At 38.1% G+C, this 24,443-nt stretch overlaps 3 protein-coding genes across 3 annotated transcripts; 1 reads left to right on the top strand and 2 right to left on the bottom strand.

The window, feature by feature from the left end:
• Window positions 1-596: 596 nt before the first annotated feature.
• Window positions 597-2,042, top strand: LOC107610083 (bZIP transcription factor 11). The gene has a single exon (XM_016312157.3). It carries the CDS (start codon window positions 1,234-1,236, stop codon window positions 1,726-1,728), a length of 495 nt encoding a protein of 164 aa, XP_016167643.1. The 5' UTR covers window positions 597-1,233; the 3' UTR covers window positions 1,729-2,042.
• Window positions 2,043-21,402: 19,360 nt separating this feature from the next.
• Window positions 21,403-22,366, bottom strand: LOC148553950 (uncharacterized). The gene is made up of 2 exons (XM_088494928.1): window positions 22,068-22,366; window positions 21,403-21,841 (listed from the first exon to the last, which is right to left on the bottom strand). The coding sequence occupies exons 1-2, from the start codon at window positions 22,364-22,366 to the stop codon at window positions 21,403-21,405; spliced, it is 738 nt and encodes a 245-aa protein (XP_088351054.1).
• A 281-nt stretch (window positions 22,367-22,647) lies between these two features.
• On the bottom strand, window positions 22,648-23,130 carry LOC107607573 (uncharacterized). The gene has a single exon (XM_016309508.1). The coding sequence runs from the start codon at window positions 23,128-23,130 to the stop codon at window positions 22,648-22,650; it is 483 nt and encodes a 160-aa protein (XP_016164994.1).
• Between the last annotated feature and the right edge of the window lie 1,313 nt (window positions 23,131-24,443).

The following is a 24,443-nucleotide window of genomic DNA, read 5'->3' as shown; positions in this document are numbered from 1 at the left end:
TACTATTTTAATTAATTTGCGGAAAAAATCAGTTCCACCTACTTTTGCCTAAATAATAATAAAAAAAACTATGATTTTAATGTATCAAACTTTTTTAAACGGAAGAAAATTTTAATATGTTATTATCAACACATAAGACATCACATTCCATTTAAAAATAGCATTAAGATCATGCATCCAACCAAGTAATATAGATGAATCCAATGGTTTTGGACTTTTGGTTAACAATAAATGACTAACTATTAGTTCATCTTTAAATATTTTTTACTAAGTAAGAAATACTGTATTTTTTTATTTATTATATTTTATATTAATAATTTAAATTTATAGTTTAAATTTTAAAATTTAAAATTTAAAATTTTATAATTTAAAGTTTAATATTTAAGATTTAAAATTTAAAATTTAAAATTTAATCTTTAAAATTTAAGTTTTAGAATTTACATAATATTATACTTCTTACTTTTTTCTAAAGCACGTTAGCCTTCACCGTTTATTTATATTTTTAACCCCAAGAATGATCGAACCACCAAATAAATAAATTAATTTTAAATTGTAGATGAAATGAGTTTGTACCACACATACCCAATCAACTCTCTGTTCCATCAAACCTTGTAGGCTGCGTAGCAGCACATTCCAATTCCAATTCCACTTTCTTTTTGCCCAAACTTTTCCTACTCTTTCTTTCTTTCTTTCTTTCTCTTCTTTTTCCTATCACTTTGGTTTCTAGTACAACGTCTTTTCCTCCATTGTCCCCTTCACCTTCTTCTTCTTCTTCTTCTTCATCTTTTTCTTCTATAAAACCACCCTTCACTCACCCATACAACTTCCCCCTTCTCCTCTGCTTCTTCTTTCTTCTATAACCTCTAATCTCCATCCCTTTCTTTTCATTTCTTCATTGCAGGAAACCAACAAATCTTCATGCTGCTGCCACTGATTTGTTAACGCTGTTTATTCATATTCATGTCTCCAGTTCTGAGTGAAATCCTTCGTTCCGGTTTTATGATCAATTCTTCCCTCAGGCGCAGGACCCACCTTGTTCAATCTTTCTCTGTTGTCTTCCTCTATTGGTTCTATGTTTTCTCATTAATCTTCTCTTTCATTTACGCTATTGTATAATACTATTAATAATTAAGACTAATCATCGTCCAAATAAGGTAGTGTAATCAAATTGTCTCACTCTTTTTCTGGGGTCCTGCGTCTCAATCCATTGTTCTATTATATTCTGTTACAACCATGGCTTCATCGAGCGGAAACTCGACCCTTCAAAGCTCGGGTTCGGAGGAGGATATGTTGTTGATGATGATGGATGAAAGGAAGAAGAAGAGGAAGCAATCGAATAGGGAATCAGCAAGAAGATCAAGGATGAGGAAACAGAATCACATGGATGATCTTATGAGTGAGGTATGCAAGCTTGGAAAGGAAAAGAGTGAAATCCTTAAAGGCATAGACATCACCACACAGCAATATTTGTGTGTTGAGTCTCAAAATTCAATCCTTAGGGCCCAGTTGGAAGAACTTTCTCAGAGGCTTCAATCACTCAATCATATCGTTCATCTCATCAACACAACACCACCTAATCTGCCCTTTCATCATCATCATACACAAACACAATATGATTATCTTCTGCCACCAACACCAGCTGCTGAAAATTTCTTCACCAATAATATGAATATGTTCAATCATATCAACCAACCAATTTCAGCTTCTGCTGCAGACATTTATCAGTGAGTCAATTGATGATTTGAAATTACCAGTGTGTGCTCTTGTTCTCCTTGGAATATTGCTTAATTATGGTGGATTAATTATGAGCTTGAGTAAGGGTGAAAATATGTAGCACATAGTTAGGGGGAGATTATTATTGTGTTATATATTAGATAAGAGAAGTTGGAAAAGTGGTTGGAAATGATGTATTGTGGGCAAAAAGAAGGGACCTCACTGTCACTGTGTGTAATTTGTGCTTTTAAGTATAATTCATATATATGTATTAATGTATGTTAGTGTGTTCTTAATTAATGTAAAAAAGTACTGGTTGTTCATTATTATGTTTCTGTCTCATACTTCTTATATGATAAGTTGATAACTATGCTGTTTGGTACGAATTTAATTTTGTTGATAACAAAATATACGGTAAATATATTTTTTGTCTTTGGAATTTGTTAAAAAGTTTAATAATATTATTAAGTTTTATTTTATTTTAATTTTGTTTTAAAAAATTTTGATTTGTATAATCAAATATACTCTTGATAGCTAATTTTGAAAATATTAGGACCAATTTAACAATAATTTTAAAAAAAAAATTTTAACATAAGCAAATCAGATATAATTGTCTTGCATTATTGTTGGATTAGTCCTAAATTTTCTGAAAATTTAGCTGTCAGGAATATATTTGATGCAAATAAAAAAATTTAGGAATAAAATTAAAACAAAATAAAATTTAGAGATATTTTTAAAATTTTTGACAAATTTCAGAGGCAAAAAAAAATATATTTTACCTTAAAATATAAAGTTCATAAAACAATAAACTTCTAAAAGACAATTAAATATTTGAGTAAAATATCGTTTTTGTCCCCAATATTTGGGGTAAGTCCTATTTGTATCTCTAACGTTTATAAAAGTGATTCAATGTTATTCTACCTGCCGTCAATTATACTAGCAAATTAGATTGTATTTTTCAATTATTCTTACTTAAATGTATTCATTCTCAATTAGGTGTCACTTGAATGTGTTCGATTTCAACATTGTACCCACTACTTGTGTTTAGGTTTAATTATGTTCCTAAAAGAGTGAATTATGTAAATATTGCAGGGATTAGTTTCAACTTTTGATGACCTATTTTTCGAAGTAGATCATCCATTCTGTTCCAAACATTTGTATTTTAACTTTAAGAAGAGATTTTCAAAATTCAAACTAAAACTCATAATGTGTAATTAACGGCAGGATAACATTGAATCACTTTTTCAAACGTTAAAAATACAAATAGAATAATTTAAACATTAGAAACACAAATAGAATTTACCTAAAATGCTAAAGGTAAGAACGATACTTTATTCTTAAATATTTGGAAATCAAGTTAGGTCAAGTGTTCATTAATTAATTTGTCAATTTAATACTTTGGTACTTTTTGTGGAGTGAGAATTATCTATTGATTATATAATCAGGTATATTACCGTTTCTTTAAAAAAAAAAACAGTTATATTTTGGTTTAATACAGTATCTTTTTATAGTATGATAGATTAAGAAGATAAAAATTAATTTGTTATAGATTGTAGTTTTATTTAAAAATTTATTATTGATTAATAAATTACTACCTACACAAAGTAGAATTTGACTCCCACACTTATTTAAACCAATGAGTAAATTACCTACTTGACTAACCTCATTAATAGAGATGCCAATAAAAAGAAAATAGATTTTTTAGCATTATTGACTCCATCCTTCTTTACCTTATTCTATATAGACATGGAAAGTGTCAAAGGTCATTCATGGATACAGAAAGAGATAGAAACAATAATTTAGCTTTGTCACCAACATAAATCATTGATAGTAGCGACAATGATGAGTATGTTGATTTATCTTTTGAACTTCATCGTGTATATTTTTTTCACTATTAATATCGTTTGCCTAGCAATATTTTTTATCATATATATATTTTTTCACTATCAGAGTCGAAGCCTTATACAAAGAGAGGGATAATGGTCCCTCTAAATCTCAATTTTTCTTTATAAATCATATAAAAATTTTAATTTAGCATCTTTTAAAATATTTAATTTTCTCTTTTATATTACTTTACAAAATTAACTTTTAACCCCACTAAAATTTAGTCTAACTTTGTCCTTATTTACTATGATTTTGGATATCCAATGAATCTACAAGAAGGCAATGAGGTGAGAAGGTAGAGATGATGAGAGCTTGGCTAATGGCTATAGTGTTTGAGGGATGATGGGTTAAAAATGAAGGGATTCGTAGTTGGAATGCTTTGGATAAATCTACAAAATAAAAGTCATAGCATTTTTGTTTCAATCTCCAAATTTTTGTGTTTTCCTTAATCCTTATACCTATACCTACTGTTGTGCTAAAAATTTGACACAAATGATCAATGTCAGACAAAATTCAACAGTTAAATTTAAAGATTATATGTGCATCAAGCATTGGAGAAAATAAGAATGAATTAGATTTGGTAGTTAAGTTATTCTATGCTTGGTGTCAAAATTTGCTTAGATTCAAGACTATTTGGGATCGAAGTTTACTTGAGTTTTAAGACTACTTAAAGTCTAACTTTGCCTGAGATCCAATACTATTTGAAGTGTAAGTTTACTTGAAGTCCAAAGTTATACCAATTAGTTTAGAATTTATTTTTCTTTATAAATAGGATTAGTTTCAATATGTTAGGAGAGTGGTGCGGAATTTACAACCACAAACTAACCGGCAAGTGCACCAGGTCGTACCAAGTAATATCTCAGGTGAGTGAGGGTCGATCCCACGAGGATTGATGGACTAAGCAACGATGGTTGATTAATTTACTTAGTTAGGCAAGCAGAAAATAGTGTTTTGGTTTTCAAAAGCATTAAACAATAGACAGAATATTAAAGACAAGCAAGTAAATAAGTTGGGAATAAAGTATGGAGAAACAGTTAAGACTTCAGAGTTATCTATTTTCTGGATTGACTTTTCTTATTAATTTATTTTAATCATGCAAGATTTAATTCATGACAAACTATATGTGACTAGACCCAAATTCCTTAGACCTTTCTAGTCTCCTCTAAAATTCATCAACCGCCAATTCTTTGGTCAATTAATTCCAATTAGGGGGTGAAGTTTAATTCTAGTTTATGTGCCACAGAAATCCTAATTACCCAAATATAAGAGGATTATATGTCACGTATCCTGTTAAGTCCAGATAATTAGAAATTTAGGAGAATATGTTTTCAAGCTGTTGTTCAAGTAAAGAGCTTTTCCAAGTTATACAAGAACTCAATTAGAAAGAGGGTCATACTTCCGTTCCACCCAAATTCATAAGATAAAGAACGAAAATAATTCTTAAATATAAATCAGTACATGAATTAATATATAAAAGTAATAGTATCAATCTATACAATAGACAGAGCTCCTAACCTTAATAGTGGAGGTTTAGTTGCTCATGATTCAGAGAGAAAATAAGGATTCTGATAAAATGTATTTTGGCTGAGGTGGAATCCCCGTGAACTAATTGGAAATCCCCTTTTATATCTAATCTTAATAAATTTAAAATCTATCTTCTAAAACTAAAATAATATCTTTTCCTATTTTAAAAATAAAAGTTCAAATCAGAATTTAAAATTAGCTTTTTCTGCATTTTCTGCATGTCGCGCATGTCACGCGTACGCGTCAGTCACGCGTACGCGTCGATGGTCTTCTTTGCGTGTCACGCGTACGCGTCAGATACGCACACGCGTCGCTGTACAGCTTCATTTTTCACGCGTACGCGTCAGGTATGCGCACGTGTCGCCATGGAAAGCTCCAAATCACGCGCACGCGTTAGGCACGCGCACGCGTTGCTCCTCGCTGTCATCTCCTTTAATTCTTGTGCTGATTCTATTTGTGCAAGCTTCCTCTCCATCCTCTAAGCCATTCCTATCCGATATAGCCTTCTTCTCTTTTCCTGCGAAAGCTCCATCAAATCCAACCAAATGCTACCTAAAATAAACAGAATTGCACAAGACACAAAGTAGTATCCATAGTGGCTAAAAGATAATTAATTCTTAATTAAACTCAACAAATTAAATGCAAATTCACTAGAAAAAGATAGAAAAGATGCTAATGCATCACAACACCAAACTTGAATTGTTGCTTGTCCTCAAGTAACCAAAATTAGTACAGGATTAAGATGTGAATTTGCATGAGAGGTGAGAGTTCAGTTATTCTCGTGTCTCTTCTTAAAATGGGGTTTATTCATTGTAACTCTAAACAGTTTTGGCATCTCACTCTCCTTTGAATCAGAGGGATGTCAGTGTCATTCGGAATTGGAATCCGGATCATATTATGAATTCTCTTATCTTTATACGCCAGTTTAATCCTTGAACACAACAAAATTTACTTTAATTCTCTTTTCTTTGGTGCTTTGCACCTTGAGCCTAGTCGTGACTTTAAATGTTTTGTCTCAAGAATTACTTGACACAGAAATACCACAAGCACTTAACTGGAAAACTCTCTTTAAGTTCTGGTTTTCCTTTCAGTTACTCCCAGACAATGGTGCTCAAAACCTTTGGCATACTCTGTTAATTGCAATTGATCTTGACTCTAAATGTTTTTGTCTCAAGGATTACTTGACACAAGAACACCACAAGCATATGACTAGGGAAACAACTCTTTGAGCTTTTAATCATGTCTGACCTCCCTAGTCATTGATGCTCAGAGCCTTGGACCTTGCTTTTATATCCTTTTTTTTTTTCAATGCTGTTTCTTTTGCTTCAAGGATTAAACTTTTACTTATTGCAGAGACTTTATAATAGTTCTCTAAATTTCTATTCCTTGTACATCAACATTCTTTGATTTAAATTTAAATATGCATTGTTCATGTCATGCATTCAGATTCACAGAAAATACCACCACATTTGAATAAATGAGACTACTCTAAAAATTAAACTCAATTTCTCATGCACTACATCTTTTCTTCTTTCTTTTTGATTTCAACCTTAGCGGGCAATATATGAGGCACCTTTCAACATTAAAGCAAATAATAGATATTTTCAAAATAACATAACTAAACTCGAACCTAGGAATCTAACTGATAAAGGATCATGCAATAAACAAGAAAAAATAGCAGAAAACCGGAACATAACATAGTAAGAGCGGGAAGGAATATAGAATGAAAGGAACTCAACCACCTCAGTTATGTTGGTGGCCATCTCATTCCTCTGGCTATGATCCTCAGTGAAGATGATTCACCTCCCTTTGGTCCCATAGAAAAGCCATAAGCGAAGCGACAACACCAAACTTAAAGGTTTGCTTGTCCTTAAGCAAAGAAGAACTGAAAACAAAGAGGGGCATAGAAAGACATAAAAAAATAGTAAGACGATTTCATAAATTAGCTCAATATGCTCCAGAGAGAGGATTCTATTTACTGTATAAATCCACACTGGATTTCTAGTTAACACTACCTTTATTCCTGGGGAGAAACCTTCAGTGGGGATTTTTTTTGTTTCTCCATCCCCTGGGTATTTTCTTCTTTTTGGGAACCTCCTCCTTGGTGGATGATGCATTCCCAACACCAAACTTAGGTTTGGTGTCAGGAGGAATTTTATTGATTGTCACCAAAGGAGATTTGAGTTGCAATTTCTGCTGTGCATCATCAGGGAGTTCTTGAAGGTTTGGATCAATAAGCTCAGTCTGCATGCACCTCTCTTCTTTACCTACTGAATGTATATCTTTGAAGACATGAAAGACCAGTTGCTCATTATACACTCTGAGCACTAATTCACCCACTTCTACATCAATTAGAGCTCTCCTAGTGGCTAGGAAAGGACTTCCTAGGATTATAGAGGTATTCTCATCCTCCCCTGTGTCAAGAATCACAAAATCTGCTGGAAGGAAGAATTTATCCACTTTGACCAAGATATTCTCCACTAATCCGTATGCAGGCTTCATAGATTTGTCTGCCATCTGTAATGCTATCCCTGTGGGTTGTGCCCCTTGGATTTGCAACTTCTTCATCACAGACAAGGGCATTAAATTGATGCTTGCTTCCAGATCACATAATGCTTTCTCAAAGGTTGTGCTCCCAATGGTGTATGGAATTTGGAAGCTTCCTGGATCCAGCATCTTCCTTGGCAAGTTATTCTGAATGATGGCACTATATTCCTTAGTCAGGACCACTGTCTCATCTCCCTTTAAAGGCTTCTTCTTTGATAATAGCTCCTTCATGATCTTGACATAGAGAGAGGCATTTGCTCCAAAATCTCAGAAAAAGGAATATTGATTTGTAACTTTTTGAAAACTTTCAAGAACTTTGAAAACTGCTTGTCCTTGGTCTCCTTTTGAAGTCTCTGAGGATATGGCATTTTAGGCTTGTACTCAGGAGCCTTTGGCAATGTAGGATAAGTGTCAAGAGAGTCTGGGAATGGGTTGTCTGCACGCTTTGGAGGGACGTGCTCTACTTCTTCCTTCTTCTCCTCTGGAACTTCTTTTTCAACTAACTCTCCATTGACCTTGGTCTCTGAGCCAGCTACTTTACCACTTCTCAATTGAATAACCTTGCAATCTTCTTTTTCAACTGGCTCCTCATTATCTTGTGCTTTAATACTTGCCACTTGTCTATTTATCAAAGTGATAGCCTTGCATTCCTCTCTTGGATTTAGAATAGTATTACCAGGAAGGCTATTAGTGGTCCTCTGATCAATTTCATTAACTCTTGTGGCTATTTGACCCATCTGAATCTCCAAATTCTTGATTGATGCTCTGGTTTCCTGCATATAACTCCTCATCATCTCCCAATTAGAATCTTCTTGGGAATTAGAATTTTCCTGCGGAGGTGGTTGTTGTTGATGAGATTGAAATTGGCGGTTATTGTGATTGTTCTGTTGGAAGCCGCCCTGAGAATTATTGTTGAAACTCAGAGCTCTTTGAGGTTGGTCTCTCCACCCAAATTTGGGTGATTTTTTCACTCCTGATTGTAGGTCTGGGAATAGGGATCATTACTGGGATTTTTAGGAGCACTCCCCATGTAATTGACCTATTCATAAGAGGATTGAGTATAATCATAATTATCATTTTGCACAAAATTACCTGTCATGTCATAAGAGAGTTCTTGAGGTGAATTTTGGGTGTTGATAGCTGAGACTTGCATTTCACCCATCTGCTGAGTGAGTAAATTTATTTGCTGAGACATAAGCTTGTTCTGAGCAAGAATAGCATTAACAGCTTCTATTTCTAACACACCTCTCTTCTGAGAAGTCTCTGAGTTCACATGATTCCTATTAGATGAGTATAAATATTGGTTACTAGTAACCAATTCAATCAGCTTAATAGTTTCCTCTGGTGTCTTCTTCTTGTGCAATGATCCACCTGCAGAATTATCTAAGCACATCTTGGACATTTCACCCAAACCTTCATAAACGATGTCTAGTTGGGTTCATTTGGAGAACATGGCCGGAGGGCATTGCCTAGTCAGTAGCTTGTACCTCTCCCAAGCTTCATAAAGAGTTTTACCATCCTTCTGCCTGAAGGTCTGAACCTCCACCCTAAGCTTAGTCAGCTTCTTTGGTGGAAAAAAATTAATAAGAAACTCAGTGACAACCTTGTCCCAAGTATCCAAACTCTCCTTGGGTTGGGAATCTAGCCATAGCTTTGCTGCATCCCTCAGAGCAAATAGGAAGAGCATGAGTTTGTACACCTCTGGGTTCACTCCATTTGTCTTCACAATATCACAAAACTGCAGAAAATTAGAAATAAATTGATTTGGGTCTTCGTAGGGAAGACCATGATACTGGCAGTTTTGTTGCACCAGGGTGACCAATTGTGGCTTCAACTCAAAGTTGTTCGCAGCTATAGGAGGCACCACAATGCTTTTTCCATAAAGATATGTAGTAGGAGCAGAGAGTAAGAGCCAAGCACTATCCTTTGTTGATCATCCCCATTCAAATTTTTCACATTGGCATTAACAACATTATTAGGATCCATAGTGGATTCTGCAGCCTTGTAAAGTCTTGCTTGTTGCAAACGCTGCCTGAAAGTTCTTTCAGGTTCAGGATCAAAGTCTAAGAGATGTTCCTTGGCTCTGTTCCTGCGCATAAACAGACAGAAAATAAGAAAAGATGGGAATCTCTACGTCAGAGTGTAGAGAATTCCCAGTGAGGTAACCTGTGTGAAAGAAATAAAATAAAAGATACTAAAAAAAGTTAACTCTAAAATTCGAAAATTACTTATTAAAATAGAACAAAAAATTTCAAAATTGTTAGGAAGATTAAATAAGAAAAATTAAAATAAGACTAACTAGGAAACACCAAACTTAATTTCAGAAATTAAGAAAAATATTAGTGCTATTTATTTATTTATAATTTTTTTTCGAAAATAATAAAGCAAAATTTAAATAAAATTAAAATTAAAATGCCTAATCTAAGCAATCAAACAACTAATAGTTGTTAATTACTATCAATCCCCGGCAACGGCACCAAAAACTTGGTGCGTAATTTACAACCACAAACTAACCGGCAAGTGCACCGGGTCGTACCAAGTAATACCTCAGGTGAGTGAGGGTCGATCCCACGAGAATTGATGGACTAAGCAACGATGGTTGATTAATTTACTTAGTTAGGCAAGCAGAAAATAGTGTTTTGGTGTTCAAAAGCATTAAACAATAGACAGAATATTAAAGGCAGGCAAGTAAATAAGTTGGGAATAAAGTATGGAGAAATAGTTAAGGCTTCAGAGTTATCTATTTTCTGAATTGACTTTTCTTATTAATTTATTTTAATCATGCAAGATTTAATTCATGGCAAACTATATGTGACTAGACACCCTAATTCCTTAGACCTTTCTAGTCTCCTCTAAAATTCATCAACCACCAATTCCTTGGTCAATTAATTCCAATTAGGGGGTGAAGTTTAATTCTAGTTTATGTGCCATAGAAATCTTAATTACCCAAATATAAGAGAATTATATGTCACGTATCCCGTTAAGTCCAGATAATTAGAAATTTAGGAGAATATGTTTTCAAGCTGTTGTTCAAGTAAAGAGCTTTTTCAAGTTATACAAGAACTCAATTAGAAAGAGGGTCATACTTCCGTTCCACCCAAATTCATAAGATAAAGAATGAAAAGAATTCTTAAATATAAATTAGTACATGAATTAAAATAGAAAAGTAATAATATCAATTCATACAATAGACAGAGCTCCTAACCTTAACAGTGGAGGTTTAGTTGCTCATGATTCAGAGAGAAAATAAGGATTCTGATAAAATATATTTTGGTTGAGGTGGAATCCCCGTGAACTAATTGGAAATCCCTTTTATATCTAATCCTAATAAATTTAAAATCTATCTTCTAAAACTAAAATAATATCTTTTCCTATTTTAAAAATAAAAGTTCAAATCAGAATTTAAAATCAGTGTTTTCTGCGTTTTCTGCATGTCGCGCATGTCACGCGTACGTGTCGATGGTCTTCTTTGCGTGTCACGCGTACGCGTCAGGTACGCGCACGCGTCGCCATGAAAAGCTCCAAATCACGCGCACGCGTCAGGCACGCGCACGCGTCAAGCACGCGCACGTGTCGCTCCTCGCTATCATCTCCTTTAATTCTTGTGCTGATTTCATTTGTGCAAGCTTCCTCTCCATCCTCTAAGTCATTCCTGCCCAATATAGCCTTCTTCTCTTTTCCTGCGGAAGCTCCATCAAATCTAACCAAATGCTACCTAAAATAAACAGAATTGTATAAGACTCAAAGTGGCATCCATAGTGGCTAAAAGATAATTAATTCTTAATTAAACTTAACCAATTAAATACAAATTCACTAAGAAAAGATAGGAAAGATGCTCACGCATCATAGAGCTTCCATGCATTCACACACTCACTGACTTTAACAATTCCTAGTCACAAAGACGCACGAAAACATGAGTCATAAATCCACGTAAGTATTGAGATACTCCATTTTTCTTTCAATAATTTCAATTTTGTCTTTTCTTTCTATTATTTAAATTCTGTGCATTTTCATTCAAACAATTGTCAATTTCTATACATTTTAATACAAGTCTTGTAATTTTTAATTCTTTATGATTTTGCACTTGTTCTTTCTTACTTCTAGATTTCTATCATTATTATTTTTTACACATCTATTGGGTATTCTCTATAAATCCTAAGAGAAACTAAAAAAAAAGAGTTGCATCTTCTCTTTGAATTGAGATCTTGATATAAGTTTGGTCAATATTTTCTGTTGATGTTGAAAAACCAAAATCCAGGCAAAACAAATTGTCACCCTTAGTAGGACTTATGTAAGATTGGCTACCTAAAATTGTTGTATGTGTTTATAAAATGGTAAATGTATACCCTGTAGTAGTCTAAACACGTTTATTCCTATGTCATTTCAGTCACCCTCTTCAACTGAAGAGTCAGACTATGACTCAAAAGAGATAATACTATCTCCACAACCACAAGTCACTGAACCGATACGAGTACCTGTGACTTCTACTAAAAGTCCGACTAGACATATGAACAACAGAAATGTGACTTCAGTGGCTTCTCCTAATATTGTTGTAGTAAATATGATAAATTGGCCTATGTATGGGTTATTTCAATATTCGCAATCTTTGGCTAATCCAACTATTCCTATTGTATATACAAATGTTCAGTTGAACTCAATTATTGGAATAAATTCCTAAGATGTTGTATAAAGATACAATCCACATTTATATCAATATTTAATGCCAATTCTTTTTATTTGGGACTAATGATATTAGGACTCATGATATCACAACTACCTTAACAAAAAATTTTTCCAATATTGACGCAACCATGTGTATAGGCAAGATCAAGCTAAGTTAATTATCGATTCAGTCATCGACACAAATGGAAGTACCTTGTTCGACTTCTATTATATCTTTGACACCTAAAAAAATACATAAAGACCCATTGTTCTTAAAAAGGTCGACGAAAATCCCAATGGAGGGACAACTATTCCTAACATCATAGATTTCTTAGCAGTTTTTAGATAGCAAATAACAGAAAGTCATCATGATTTAGTCAACAAATTGACTTAGAAAATGATAATTGTCTTAAACTTTTTGACAAAAAAATGATAATACTAAATTTGAACAAGTAGCAACGCAAATGAATGAATTGACTAGGATAGTCCAGGATAATTATAAGGCACCAAATCTGCTGGGAGGTCATCAACTTTATTTGGAGGGTTAGGGGCAGAACCTTAATGATGTGGTGAATAATTCCCAATAAAATCAGTTTTTGCCCAACATAATATTATCCAAATTGATGAGCAAAATATTATACAAGTTGTCGAGCATATGTTGAATAGGATAGATTTCAACATAAAGTTGACTCACAAACTATATTTTATATCTCTTTTTTCTGACCATGTGTTGCAAGCAGAGCTCTCTAGATGAGTTAAAGTTCCAAAATTTTTTATTAATTTTTTTGGAAAAAATGAGGAGTTGACTGTCGAGCATATGGATCGTTATACAGTGAAAATCGGAGTTCTAGCTAATAACGAGCAAATTAAAATGAGGTATTTTTCTTTTTCTCTGACTACAAATGCTTTCACTTGATTCTCAAATTTATAGTCCAAGTCGATCTATTTATGGAAACTGTTGGAAAAGAGTTTTCATGATCAATTTTTTAGAGGATAATTAAATGTTACACTCTCTAATTTGTTCTCAATAAAAAATATAAGAAAGAGATTATGAAAGACTATCTTATTCAATTAAAAAATATAAGAAATAAGTACTATAATTTGATCCTAGAGTTTGAAATTATAAAAAAAAGTGATTAATAGGCTTGACTTCAAAATTAGTAAAAAGATAGTTAACCAATAATTTATTGACTTTGCTCAATTGATAGAAAAAGTTTGTCAGATGAAAAGGCTACAAAAAGAAAAAGAGTAAGAAATGAGAACTTTTTTAAAGAAATGGTAATTTTTGTTAGTTGTGTGATGTCTTTTGAAGGTCAAAAACAATATGCTTGCAGTCGAAACAAAAGACGAGTCACAATCTATATGTCAATCTCTTAATTTTGTTGAAGAAAAATATATTCCAAAAGAAGAAAATTACTAAAAGTAAGTCAAAATTATCTAACAAGATACTGGATATGAAGGTCGACAAAAATTCTTGTTAGTTGACCTCAAACTTTGTTGAATTTGAGGGACTTGTTGTCAATACGATGGTGAACCAAGAAACTTAGTTTGACATCAGCATGCTCAAAGTAAGAGTTATATACTCTAAGGTTGGTGAAAATTTATTAAACTTTCTGATCCGGTAAAAAAAAAGTCAAAAATGAATATGGCTATGTCCTTTAGGTGCATTGCAAAAGAGAAAAAGAGAAGTAGTTGACAAATAATCAAGATAAAAGATACGCTTGTGAGGGCGAAGCTTGAACTCTTTTTAGGAAGGGGCTAACATGGAAAATACAACTAAATAAAAAGCAAAAAATAAAATTAGGAGGGGCCAAATTATAAAATTTGAGGACTTTATAAGTAAAATTTATTTATTTGGGAAGGGCCATTGCCCCCTTCATATATACTAAGCTTCGCCCTGTTTGTAAAAGTTGATACAAAAGACGAAGATAAATTCAAATTTACTTTTGGATTGAATTTAAAGGTGGTTTTGAAGTTTTTAATGCTTCTTCATCAAAATTGAAGTCATCTAACATTTTAAAGAGTATTTTGTTGTGCCAAAAATTTGGCACAAATGATCGATGTAAAAAAGAATTTAACAGTTAAATTTGAAGATCATATGTGTATGAAGCACACCATGGTTGGAGAAAATAAGAATGAGTTAAACTCGATGGTCAAGTTACCTTATTCTTGGTGCCTAAATTTATTTAAGGTTCAAGACTACTTGGGATTCAAGTTTATTTGAGATCCAAGACTACTTGAGGTTTAAGACTACTTGAAGTCTATGTTTGTTTGAGGTCTAAGACTACTTGAAGTGTAAGTTTGCTTGAAGTCTAAAGTCTAAAAATACTTGAAGTCCAAGGTTATATGAATTAGTTTAAGATTTTTTCTCTAAAAATAGGATTAGTTTCATTAAATTAGGGGAGTTTCCATGCATTCACACATTCACAGATTTTAACAATTCCCAGTTACACTGACGCATGGAAACATTGTAACAGCCCAGACCACCCGCTAGCACGATATTGTCCGCTTTGGCACACAAGGCCTAACGGTTTTGCTTTTGACGATAGGGATGCTAGCCGAAGCCCCCCACACTCACTCGTCAAAACGCGTCATGCTAGGGAGAGGTATCCACACCCTTATAAGGCATGCTTCGTTCCCCTCTCCAACCGATGTGGGCCTTACAATCCACCACCCTAAGGGAGTCCAGCGCCCTCGCTGGCACATCGATCTGGGTTCTGGCTCTGATACCATCTGTAACAGCCCAGACCACCCGCTAGCACGATATTGTCCGCTTTGGCACACAAGGCCTAACGGTTTTGCTTTTGACGATAGGGATGCTAGCCGAAGCCCCCCACACTCACTTGTCAAAACGCGTCATGCTAGGGAGAGGTATCCACACCCTTATAAGGCATGCTTCGTTCCCCTCTCCAACCGATGTGGGCCTTACAAACATGAGTCAAGAGTCCACGTAAATATTGGTCGACTCCATTTTTCTTTTAGTCATTTTAATTCTATCTTTTTTTTTCTATTATTTAAATTTTATCGTTTTCAATTAGATACTTGTCAATTTTTATACATTTTAATATAATTCTTGTAATTTTTAATTTTTTATATTTTTACAGTTATTTTTTCTTGCTTTTAACTTTGTTCGGTTAGTCGGTTGGTTCCTGAACGGGTCGGAGATGCGGGGTGTACAATCAGGAAACCTAGATGTGGGTTGCTCGAGCGTGACTGGACCTCCCGGGCAAGCGTTGGAGGGAGAGAAAAGGAGCTTCTCGATCTCCCAGGCTGGTGGTGTGATGAGAGGGGGAGCCACCTGCAAAAGGGATTTCGACGCTCAAGTCAGAATCCATACAAGGTGGCAGAAAAGGTGAGGGTTAGGTGATGTACTTGGGAGAGGGGTAGGGTCCTCCCCTTATATAGTCTGCACCTATGGCGGGTCCCACAGGAACAAACCCACTTCCAGGAAATTTCCTTCTCCAGCTGTCATGTACCTCACAGGGAGAGAGGAGGTGTCTCAGGTTTCTTGCCGGTTCGACTGTTGCATACCTGTCGGGTCGACCGGTCGGGCCTGGCCATCAGACCAGTTGGGCTGGGCCAAAACAGTGCCCCCAACATGTCAACCATAGTCGTGGGCGCCGTTGTTGGCGCGTTCCATTATACTTTCTCTTTGGTTGGGTGCTCGCGGGGTCGGCCACTCGTGATAGGGGCGTGCCCCCTACGCGCGAGTGGGTTTTAGCGTTTCGAGAGAATGTCATTCATTGCCTCGTTCTCCGCACCTGTCATTTAATGCCATTATGGCTGACTTGAAAGTTTGGAAAAAAATTCAGTTCTACCCCTGACTTTCGCGCTTCCCTATAGTGGCAGTTATTCCTCAGTGTTCACTTTCTTTCCCCATTCTCACGTTTCATCTTCTCATTTCCCCCTTTTGCACCATTCCTTCTCATTTTTTCCTCTCCTAATTTTTGGATTCCACTGCCCTTATCCACTTCCAATTCAACTGCAACTGCATTCCCTCGGATTTTTCCAGTTTCCTTTGACAGCAATCTTCCTGGTAAGCACTTCTTTCTCAATCCTTTGTGAATGAATGTTGCTATTGCTATTATTGCCACCGTTTCACTTTGTAGTTCATAGGTTGTGTATGCTTTTTCACTTGGATGACACCACTGTTAGTTAGGCTTTTAGGAGGGGTTACCACTATATCTCTAGTTTTTGTTTTTATCATTTTCTTAACTGTAGATATGCTTGCTACTATAGATAGGCTTGCTTGTAACGCGTAGTGCTGGTTCTGGATTAACCAGTTTTCCGACCTATCAAACTGTTTGACTAAGTGGTGCCTCCACTGTAGGTATGACATAACGTCCTGTTGTGAGGGCTCCCGTAGACCGGTATGCCTGGGTGACATCAGATGTGAAGGATACTCAAATTAGCGAATAACTCTGGAGGAGCTCACGGAGTTTCGTAAACCGACCAATTGTGCGGAGGAGGTCCCGAGGAGGATCATTACGACGTGTTCGTTCCCACAGACCGGGAACGAATATGCCATCTTAACTTAAACACTCCCCGGGTTGCTGATTAGATCTGGTTGTATAAAGCAATGTTCACCAGCCTGTGGGTTCGTATCCCCTTCTCTCCCTTCCAAATGGCGCTACTGAACCGATGTGACGTGGCGCCATCGTAACTGCACCTGAACAGTTGGGCCTCCATCCGATGCTTCGAGATGGTCTGCGAATATCTTGAGCTACCAGTCTCGGTGGAGGTATTCTTGTGGTTCTTTGTCTTGACGAATCCCTCAAAGGAAGGGAGAGCCAAGAAGGGATATATGTCTTTTCGGAGAGCCCAGGGTAGACGGATTTTCGGGTTGTTCGAAGACTCTTTTCATGGTTTCAAAGAAAAGTACTTTAAAGCGCGGGAGAGGGGACGGGGCCCGAGGTCATCGTTGTTGATAATCCGAGGAAAAGAAAACCGACCTCTAGCCCCGAGGGAGTTCTCACCGTAATGGAGAAGAACATCGATGCTAGAAACTTTATTGACTCCCAAGTCCTACCCAGCACGGAGGACTTCTTTCATGGTGGAGATCTTGCCTCCCGGGCCAAGTGGGTGTATCGCACCTTGCTCCGGGCTGCCACCATAGCGAGGAAAGTGGAACCCATTTTGGCTGGGGCTCAAACTCTGGAGGGTAAGCTTCAGGCAGCCGTCAATGCCCATGGAAAGTTAAAACTGGAGGTGGAGTCGCTGAAGACACAGCTGACTACTTCTAAAGAAAAAATCAAGACTTCTGATGCGACGGTTGCCTGGCTTACCGAGTGAGAGCTTACTCTGGAGTGCCAGTTCAATGTTGCCCAAGGTCGGCTGAAGGAGTTGGAGAAGGAGTGCGACGATGCCGTCTTGTCGGCAAACACTGCTAAGGCTGAGGTTGTGGAACTGAAGAAGAAAAATAAAGAGACAGTAATGAGCGGATATTTTATACGCTTTTGGCATCATTTTCATATAGTTTTTAGTATGTTTTGTTTAGTTTTTATTAAGTTTTTATAGGTTTTAGTGTTAAATTCACATTTTTGGATTCTACTATGAGTTTTTGTATTTTTGTACAATTTCAGGTAATTTCTAGCTGAAATTGAAGAACTGGAGCAAAACTTTGATTCAGAGACAGAGAAAGCACTGTAGATGCTATCCGGATCTGACCTCCTTGCACTCGGAAGAGCTTTTCTGGAGTTACAGACGTCCAAATGGAGCATTCTTAACGGCTATGGAAAGCTGACTTTCAGAGCTTTCCATCAATTTATAATAGTCCATATTTTGATTCAGATTAGAAGGTCCAAAACTGGCGTCCAACGCCAGCTACCTGCCCCCTTCTAGGCATCCAGCGCCCACAGAGCAGAGACCAGCGTCCAAACACCCAGAGAGGACCCCCTAGCCAGCGTTCAACACACTAGAAGCCTCATAGCATGTGGATCTCATCAAAGCTCAGCCCAAACACTCACCAAGTGGGCTCCAAAAGTAGATTTTAGCACTAAAAAAATTGTTTTACCCTTATTAGTCATTATTTAGTATTTAAGGGATTAGATTTATGTTATTCGGGGACTTTGGAGACTTCTTTTACCACTTTACACATTTATTATTGTATTTTCTTTTCAGTATGAGTTTCTAAACCTCCTAGGTTGAGGGGAGGAACCCTGCTGAGTCCTATGAATTAATAAAAGTATTACTGTTTCTTCTTCGATCCGTGTTTGATTTATTTCTAAGATGTATACTCACTCTTCAACATGGTGAATAGGATGATCAGTGACAATCAACTCTGTTCATCATACTAAGATGAACATGCCTGACAAACACCCGCGTCTACTTGGATTCGTGTGAATACGTGACTAGAAAGCGCGAACCAACAGCTATGTTTATACATCTATCAGACGGCTAATCCAAGACTTCGTTGGGGACTTCTCGAGACACCAGTTTAGCCAATTTCCATGGAAATTAGGGTCTCCGTGGTATAGGCTAAAATCCAAAGAAGCAGCATCCTCTGGTCCGGAAGATTCGACCTTGTCTGTGGCGTTTTGAGTAGGATCGCCAAGAGAATGAACTGCTAGAGCTTCACCCTTTGTCAGATTAGATGACCACGGCCAATGGCGTTTAATTTAGAGTATAGGAGATTGATGACCACAGCCCATGGCATCAATCACATACAGCCTGCCATAGAAGAGATCACTCACAAGCAAAGAAGACAGTACTACTAGAGTTCATTCAGAAAGGCAAAGCAACTCCAATCCTCAACTATATTCCTATTACTGACTCTATTTGATATAAAAAGTAATTTATACAATATTCCTTTAATGCAATTAAGCCTCAATCCACAACCTTCTGATTTCGACTGACTAAGACCTGCAAGATAACCATAGCTTGCTTCAAACCACAACCCTCATGGGATCGATCCTGACTCGCTCAGGTATTACTTGGACGACCTAGTGTACTTGCTGGTACAAATGTACGAAAGTGTGGGAAGTCGTGCACCAGACAGTGAAGCACACTCGAAATGCCATCGGGGCCACAGAGGAGGCGATTAAAGCTCAAGTGAAGCTGCTGGCTCCCGACTTCGATGTCTCGGCCGTTAGCGCCTTCAATACCATTAAAGATGGCAAGATTGTCGACCTCCCGAAGAAGTGAAAAGTAAAGACTTGTGCATTTTGTATAATTTCCTTTTGCCGCTTGTGGCTTAGTGTTATGTACTTTTGAACTGGTAGTTTGTAGTTTTTGTAAAACAATTTACCATTTTGTCGCACACCGACAACAAAAGAAGCCAAAAAGTGGCTTTTATTATTTAAGTACTTGTATTATGGCCATATTTTTGTAGCTGTTTAGTGTGGTACTTCATGATTTTGATGGCTCCTGGGGTGATCAGTCCTGTGATGCCGCAATCTTATTGAACTGGCTGGTTAAAGTAACCGAACGATGCCTTGAAGGCAGTAAGTTGGAAATAAAAATAAATTATTAAAGTTCAACAAAGTGTAATTAAAGCATGCTAAGTTCACGAACTAAACAAACGAGGTAAGTAAACAGTAGCAAATGAACATGAAACTAAAGATAAGTAAACAGTAGATTCTTTACTAAATCGGGGTACCGACTGACCACCGGGTCCGTTGAGGCTTCTAGGAGTAGAATTTCTTTAAATTCCCTACGTTCCATGTTCTGGGTACCTCCTTCCCGTCCAGTCGCTCCAGCTTATATGCTCCTCTACCGACCACTTCCTTTATCCTGTACGGGCCTTCCCAGCTGGCTGCCAGCTTCCCTTCTCCTGGGCTCAGCAGACCTACATCGTTGCATCGTAGGACCAGGTTGTTTGGTTCAAAACTCCTTTTAAGGACTTTGGCATTATACCGCAGGGCTATTCTCTACTTTAACGCCGTCTCTGATAAGTAGGTCATCTCCCTGGTCTCATCGACCAGATCCTTCTTCATCATTGTTGTCAAACTCTCGAATTAACTCGTAAACTCGTACGAGTTTATGAGTTTAGATATGGATTCGAGTTGACTCGGACATAGACTCTATCCTGAGTAAACTCGGCTAGACTCGGTCAAACTCGGACAAACTCGTGAGTTTAGGACCGAGTTAGCAAGATTGTGTTTTTCTTCATTTTTGCTCAAAAAGACGTTATTTTGAATCCAAAAAAACACTTTTTTTTATTAGGGTTACGATAACACTCCCAAAGAATGAAAGAAAACTCACCCACAACTCACTCATTTGCGTCGTTTCTCTCAAATCTCACTTTCTCCATGTTCTGCCGCAGTCGTTGTTCCCCGTCAAGCCACCGTTGTTCGCCTGTGTCTGCTATCTCTGCTCTGATTTGCACCATTGTCTTTGTGAATTTTACCTATGTTGCCCTCTGTTTTGTATTTCTTCATATCTCCACTATCCGCAACTCTATCGTGCTATCACCGTTCACGAGTTCGACTACTTCTCCTACACTCCTATCTCTACTCTGGTATGCACCGTCGTGAAATCCATGACTCTTTGTCGCCATCGTTTCGTGCTGCTGCTGCACCCTCACCACCGCTGCCTACTGCACCCTTGTCTTCGATCTGCTGTTGCTGGGACTTTGCCCCTTCTTTTCTTCTGCATCCTCTATTTTTTGTATGCCTTTTGCCCTTTTTTTGAGCCTTTACTTCTTGATTTAGTTTTTTTTTTAATTTTATTGCTTCTAATTTTAGCCTATTGCTTATCGTTTATGTTAGATGGCCAGATGGTTCATCCATTCATGGATGATTAGTAATTAATTATTTTGATTAAATTTAATTTGATTATTTGATATTGTTCAATGTTTAATTAAAGATTTAGTATTACAGATTTAGAATTTTTAATTTTGTGTGTTCTATGTTGTATTTGTAAAAGAATAATTATAGTTGATTTGAATGTATATTTTAAAATATTTGTTATAATGTATGCTACTATTTTAATTTATTATGTGCTTTAAGATTGATATTATTAATTTTGAAGGGTTAGAATTGAGTAAATATACATTATGTAAGAATATATATATATATAAACTTCATAACAGGTGAACTCGTACGAGTCTACGAGTTAACTCGCGAGTCGAGTCTAGGTCAGCTCCACGAGTTTACTTAGACTCGCGAGTTTGACAACCTTGTTCTTCATTGCTTCCTCAACTCCGCCAAGGAGTAGTCGTGGGCTAGGTTCTCCTATTTCCACAGGGATCATCGCAGCGACCCCGTAGGTGAGCCGGAAAGGCGTCTCCCCAGTGGAGGATCGTGGTGTTGTCCTGTAGGACCATAAAACTGATGCGAGTTCGTCTACCCATGCTTCTTTCTTCTGGTCAAGTCGTTTCTTAAGGCTTTGGAGGATGACTTTATTCATTGCTTCCACTTGGCCATTGGTCTGCGGGTGCTCTACTGACGAGAACCTTTGCTTTATCCCTAGACCGGTAAGGAACTCACCAAACTTCTTGTTAGCAAAATGTGTCCCATTATCCGATATTACGACCTCCGAGATTCTGAACTGGGAGATCACCTTCTGCCACCTGAATTTTCGGCAATTTGCTGACGATATGCTGGCCAGGGCCTCCGCCTAAACCCACTTGGTGTAGTAACTATGGCCACGATTAAGTATTGACCTGTCCGGGGCCCACTAGAAAGGGGCCCAGGAGGTCGAGCCCCCACTGGCTGAAAGGCCAGGAGGCCAAAAGCAAACTCAACTCCGTTGCCAGGGTCCTATAGAAATTGGCATTTTCCTAGCACTTTTTGCACTTTTTCACGAATTCTTGGGAGTCCGCCATCATCGAGGGTGAATAGTAACCGGCCCTGACGAGCTTCCGGGCCAAAGCCTTTCCCCCGATGTGGTGGCCACAGCACCCCTCATGGACTTCTCTTAAGACATAGTCCGTTAGATCGAGGCGTAGGCATTTCAACAGGGGTTGGTTTAGTCCCCTCTTGAATAGTTGGCCATGTACTATCACATCTTTGGCCGCTTCCCTTCTTACCACCTTCGAAGCATTCTTATCCTCAGGGAGTTCTCCCTTCTCCAAGAAGTCGGTAATTGGATCCATCCATGAGGGGATGTCGGCTGCTTGGGTTATATGTAAAGTGACTGTTGGCTCCTTCACTAATCCTTGGATCAGGGATCGGTTTCTTGCGTCCTGGCTTCGTGCTCGCCAGTTTTGACAGGAGGTCAGCTCGGGTATTCCTTTCTCTTAGAACGTGCTGCACCACGACCTCGTCAAATTCTTCACTCAACTTTTTGACCCTTTCCAAGTACTTTTGCAGCAGGGAGTCCCTGGCTTGATATGTTCCATTACTCTCTCACCACATTCTGAATTTTTTGCATGGTCTACACAGGTTTGGTAGTGAGGTGTTTCCTAAAGTCTTCGTTCAACAGCCCGTTTGTCAGACACAGGCTGGCCACTGAGTCAATCAGGCCATCAATCTCTAGGCATTCGTCGTTGAACCTGTCAACATACTTCCTGGTCGGTTCCCCGCTTCTTTGGGTAACCCCTAGAAGGTTGATCGGGTGCTTGGATTTGGCAATGCGCGTGCTAAATTGTGCTAGAAAACCACGAGTTATGTCCGCGAAAGTCGTCACAGACCCTTGAGGGAGAGCGTTGAACCATCGGATTGCCGGTCCTGCCAGGGTCACGGGAAAAGCGCGACATTTCACCTCGTCGCCCACGCCTTCCAGGTTCATCCTGGCCTCAAAGGCCGTTAGGTGTTCTTGGGGGTCCTGGGTTCCGTCGTCTCTCATGTCCGATTGCTTGTCGAAAAGTTTCGGCAGCCGGACCTCGAGAAGGGAGTGGTGAAAAGGGGTTGCTCCCATGATTATGGGGTTTCGTCGGCTTCTTGGTCTCTCCCTGCTCTCTTCTCGCGCTTCCCCCTCGGCGTGTCTCGCTAAGGGCCGTCTCCTCGGTATTTCCCTACTTTCCCCTAGGCCTTTTGACTCCGCGCGGGTCAGCGGGGTTCAGGATCCCATTGTACACCTGGCGTGGTTCCTCCGGGGGCTTCTTCCTTGGGCTTTCCCTCTCCTTTGAAGAGACTGGAAACGAGGTTGACTCAGGCCGGGCTGGTAGCGCTCCCTGGTCGCCAGCTCCCTCTCAAGGTTTTGCACCCTGTGGCGCAACTCCTGTATTATTCTCGCGCTGTCACTTCCCATTCCTCCGAAAGGGCGCCTTTCCCGGGAACGGGAGGGATGCTCATCCCCGCGGGAGGGGGATCTTGTTCATCTGCGGGAAGAAGCTAAGGAGGCCATCCTACTGGTTCAGTGGGCATTCTCCTCTACGCGCGGCTCGCCTCCCTCTTATCCTTCCACTGGGCCCAATGGTGTGGGAAATCGTGATCGTTCATTCCTTGGTAACGGCGCTAAAAACTTAATACGCACGTTCATAATCTTAGTTCTTTGTCACAACTTCGCACAACAAACCAGAAAGTGCACTGTGTCGTCCAAGTAATAAACCTTACGTGAGTAAAGGTCGATCCCACGGAGATTGTCGGCTTGAAGCAAGTTATGGTCACCTTGTAAATCTCAGACAGGCGGATTCAAATGGTTATGGTGAATTGATAAATAAAATATAATTTAAAATATAAAATAGGATAGAGATACTTATGTAATTCATTGGTGAGAATTTCAGATAAGCGTATAGAGATTCTTTTGTTCCTCCTGAACCTCTGCTTTCCTGCTGTCTTCATCCAATCATTCATACTCCTTTCCATGGCAAGCTTATGTTGGGCATCACAGTTGTCAATGGTTACATCCCGTCCTCTCAGTGAAAATGGTCCAAAATGCGCTGTCACCGCACGGCTAATCATCTGTCGGTCCTCGATCATACTGGAATAGGATTCAGTAATCCTTTTGCGTCTGTCACTACGCCCAGCACTCGCGAGTTTGAAGCTCGTCACAGCCATCCCTTCCCAGATCCTACTCGGAATACCACAGATAAGGTTTAGACTTTCCGGATCTCAAGAATGGCCGCCAATAATTCTAGCCTATACCACGAAGACTCTGATCTCATGGAATGGAAGGCTCGGTTGTCAGGCGAGGCAACCATGCGTCATGAACCAGGAGGCTAAGAGATACGCACTCAAGCTATTGCAAGTAGAACGGAAGTGGTTGTCAGGCACGCGTTCATAGGTGAG

This window comes from Arachis ipaensis, chromosome B7 (genome assembly GCF_059453495.1).
Source record: "Arachis ipaensis isolate K30076 ecotype BB chromosome B7, ASM5945349v1, whole genome shotgun sequence".
NCBI classification, from domain to species: domain Eukaryota; kingdom Viridiplantae; phylum Streptophyta; class Magnoliopsida; order Fabales; family Fabaceae; genus Arachis; species Arachis ipaensis.
Note: the sequence above shows the minus strand (reverse complement) of the source record. Positions and strands in the feature narration are given on the sequence as shown.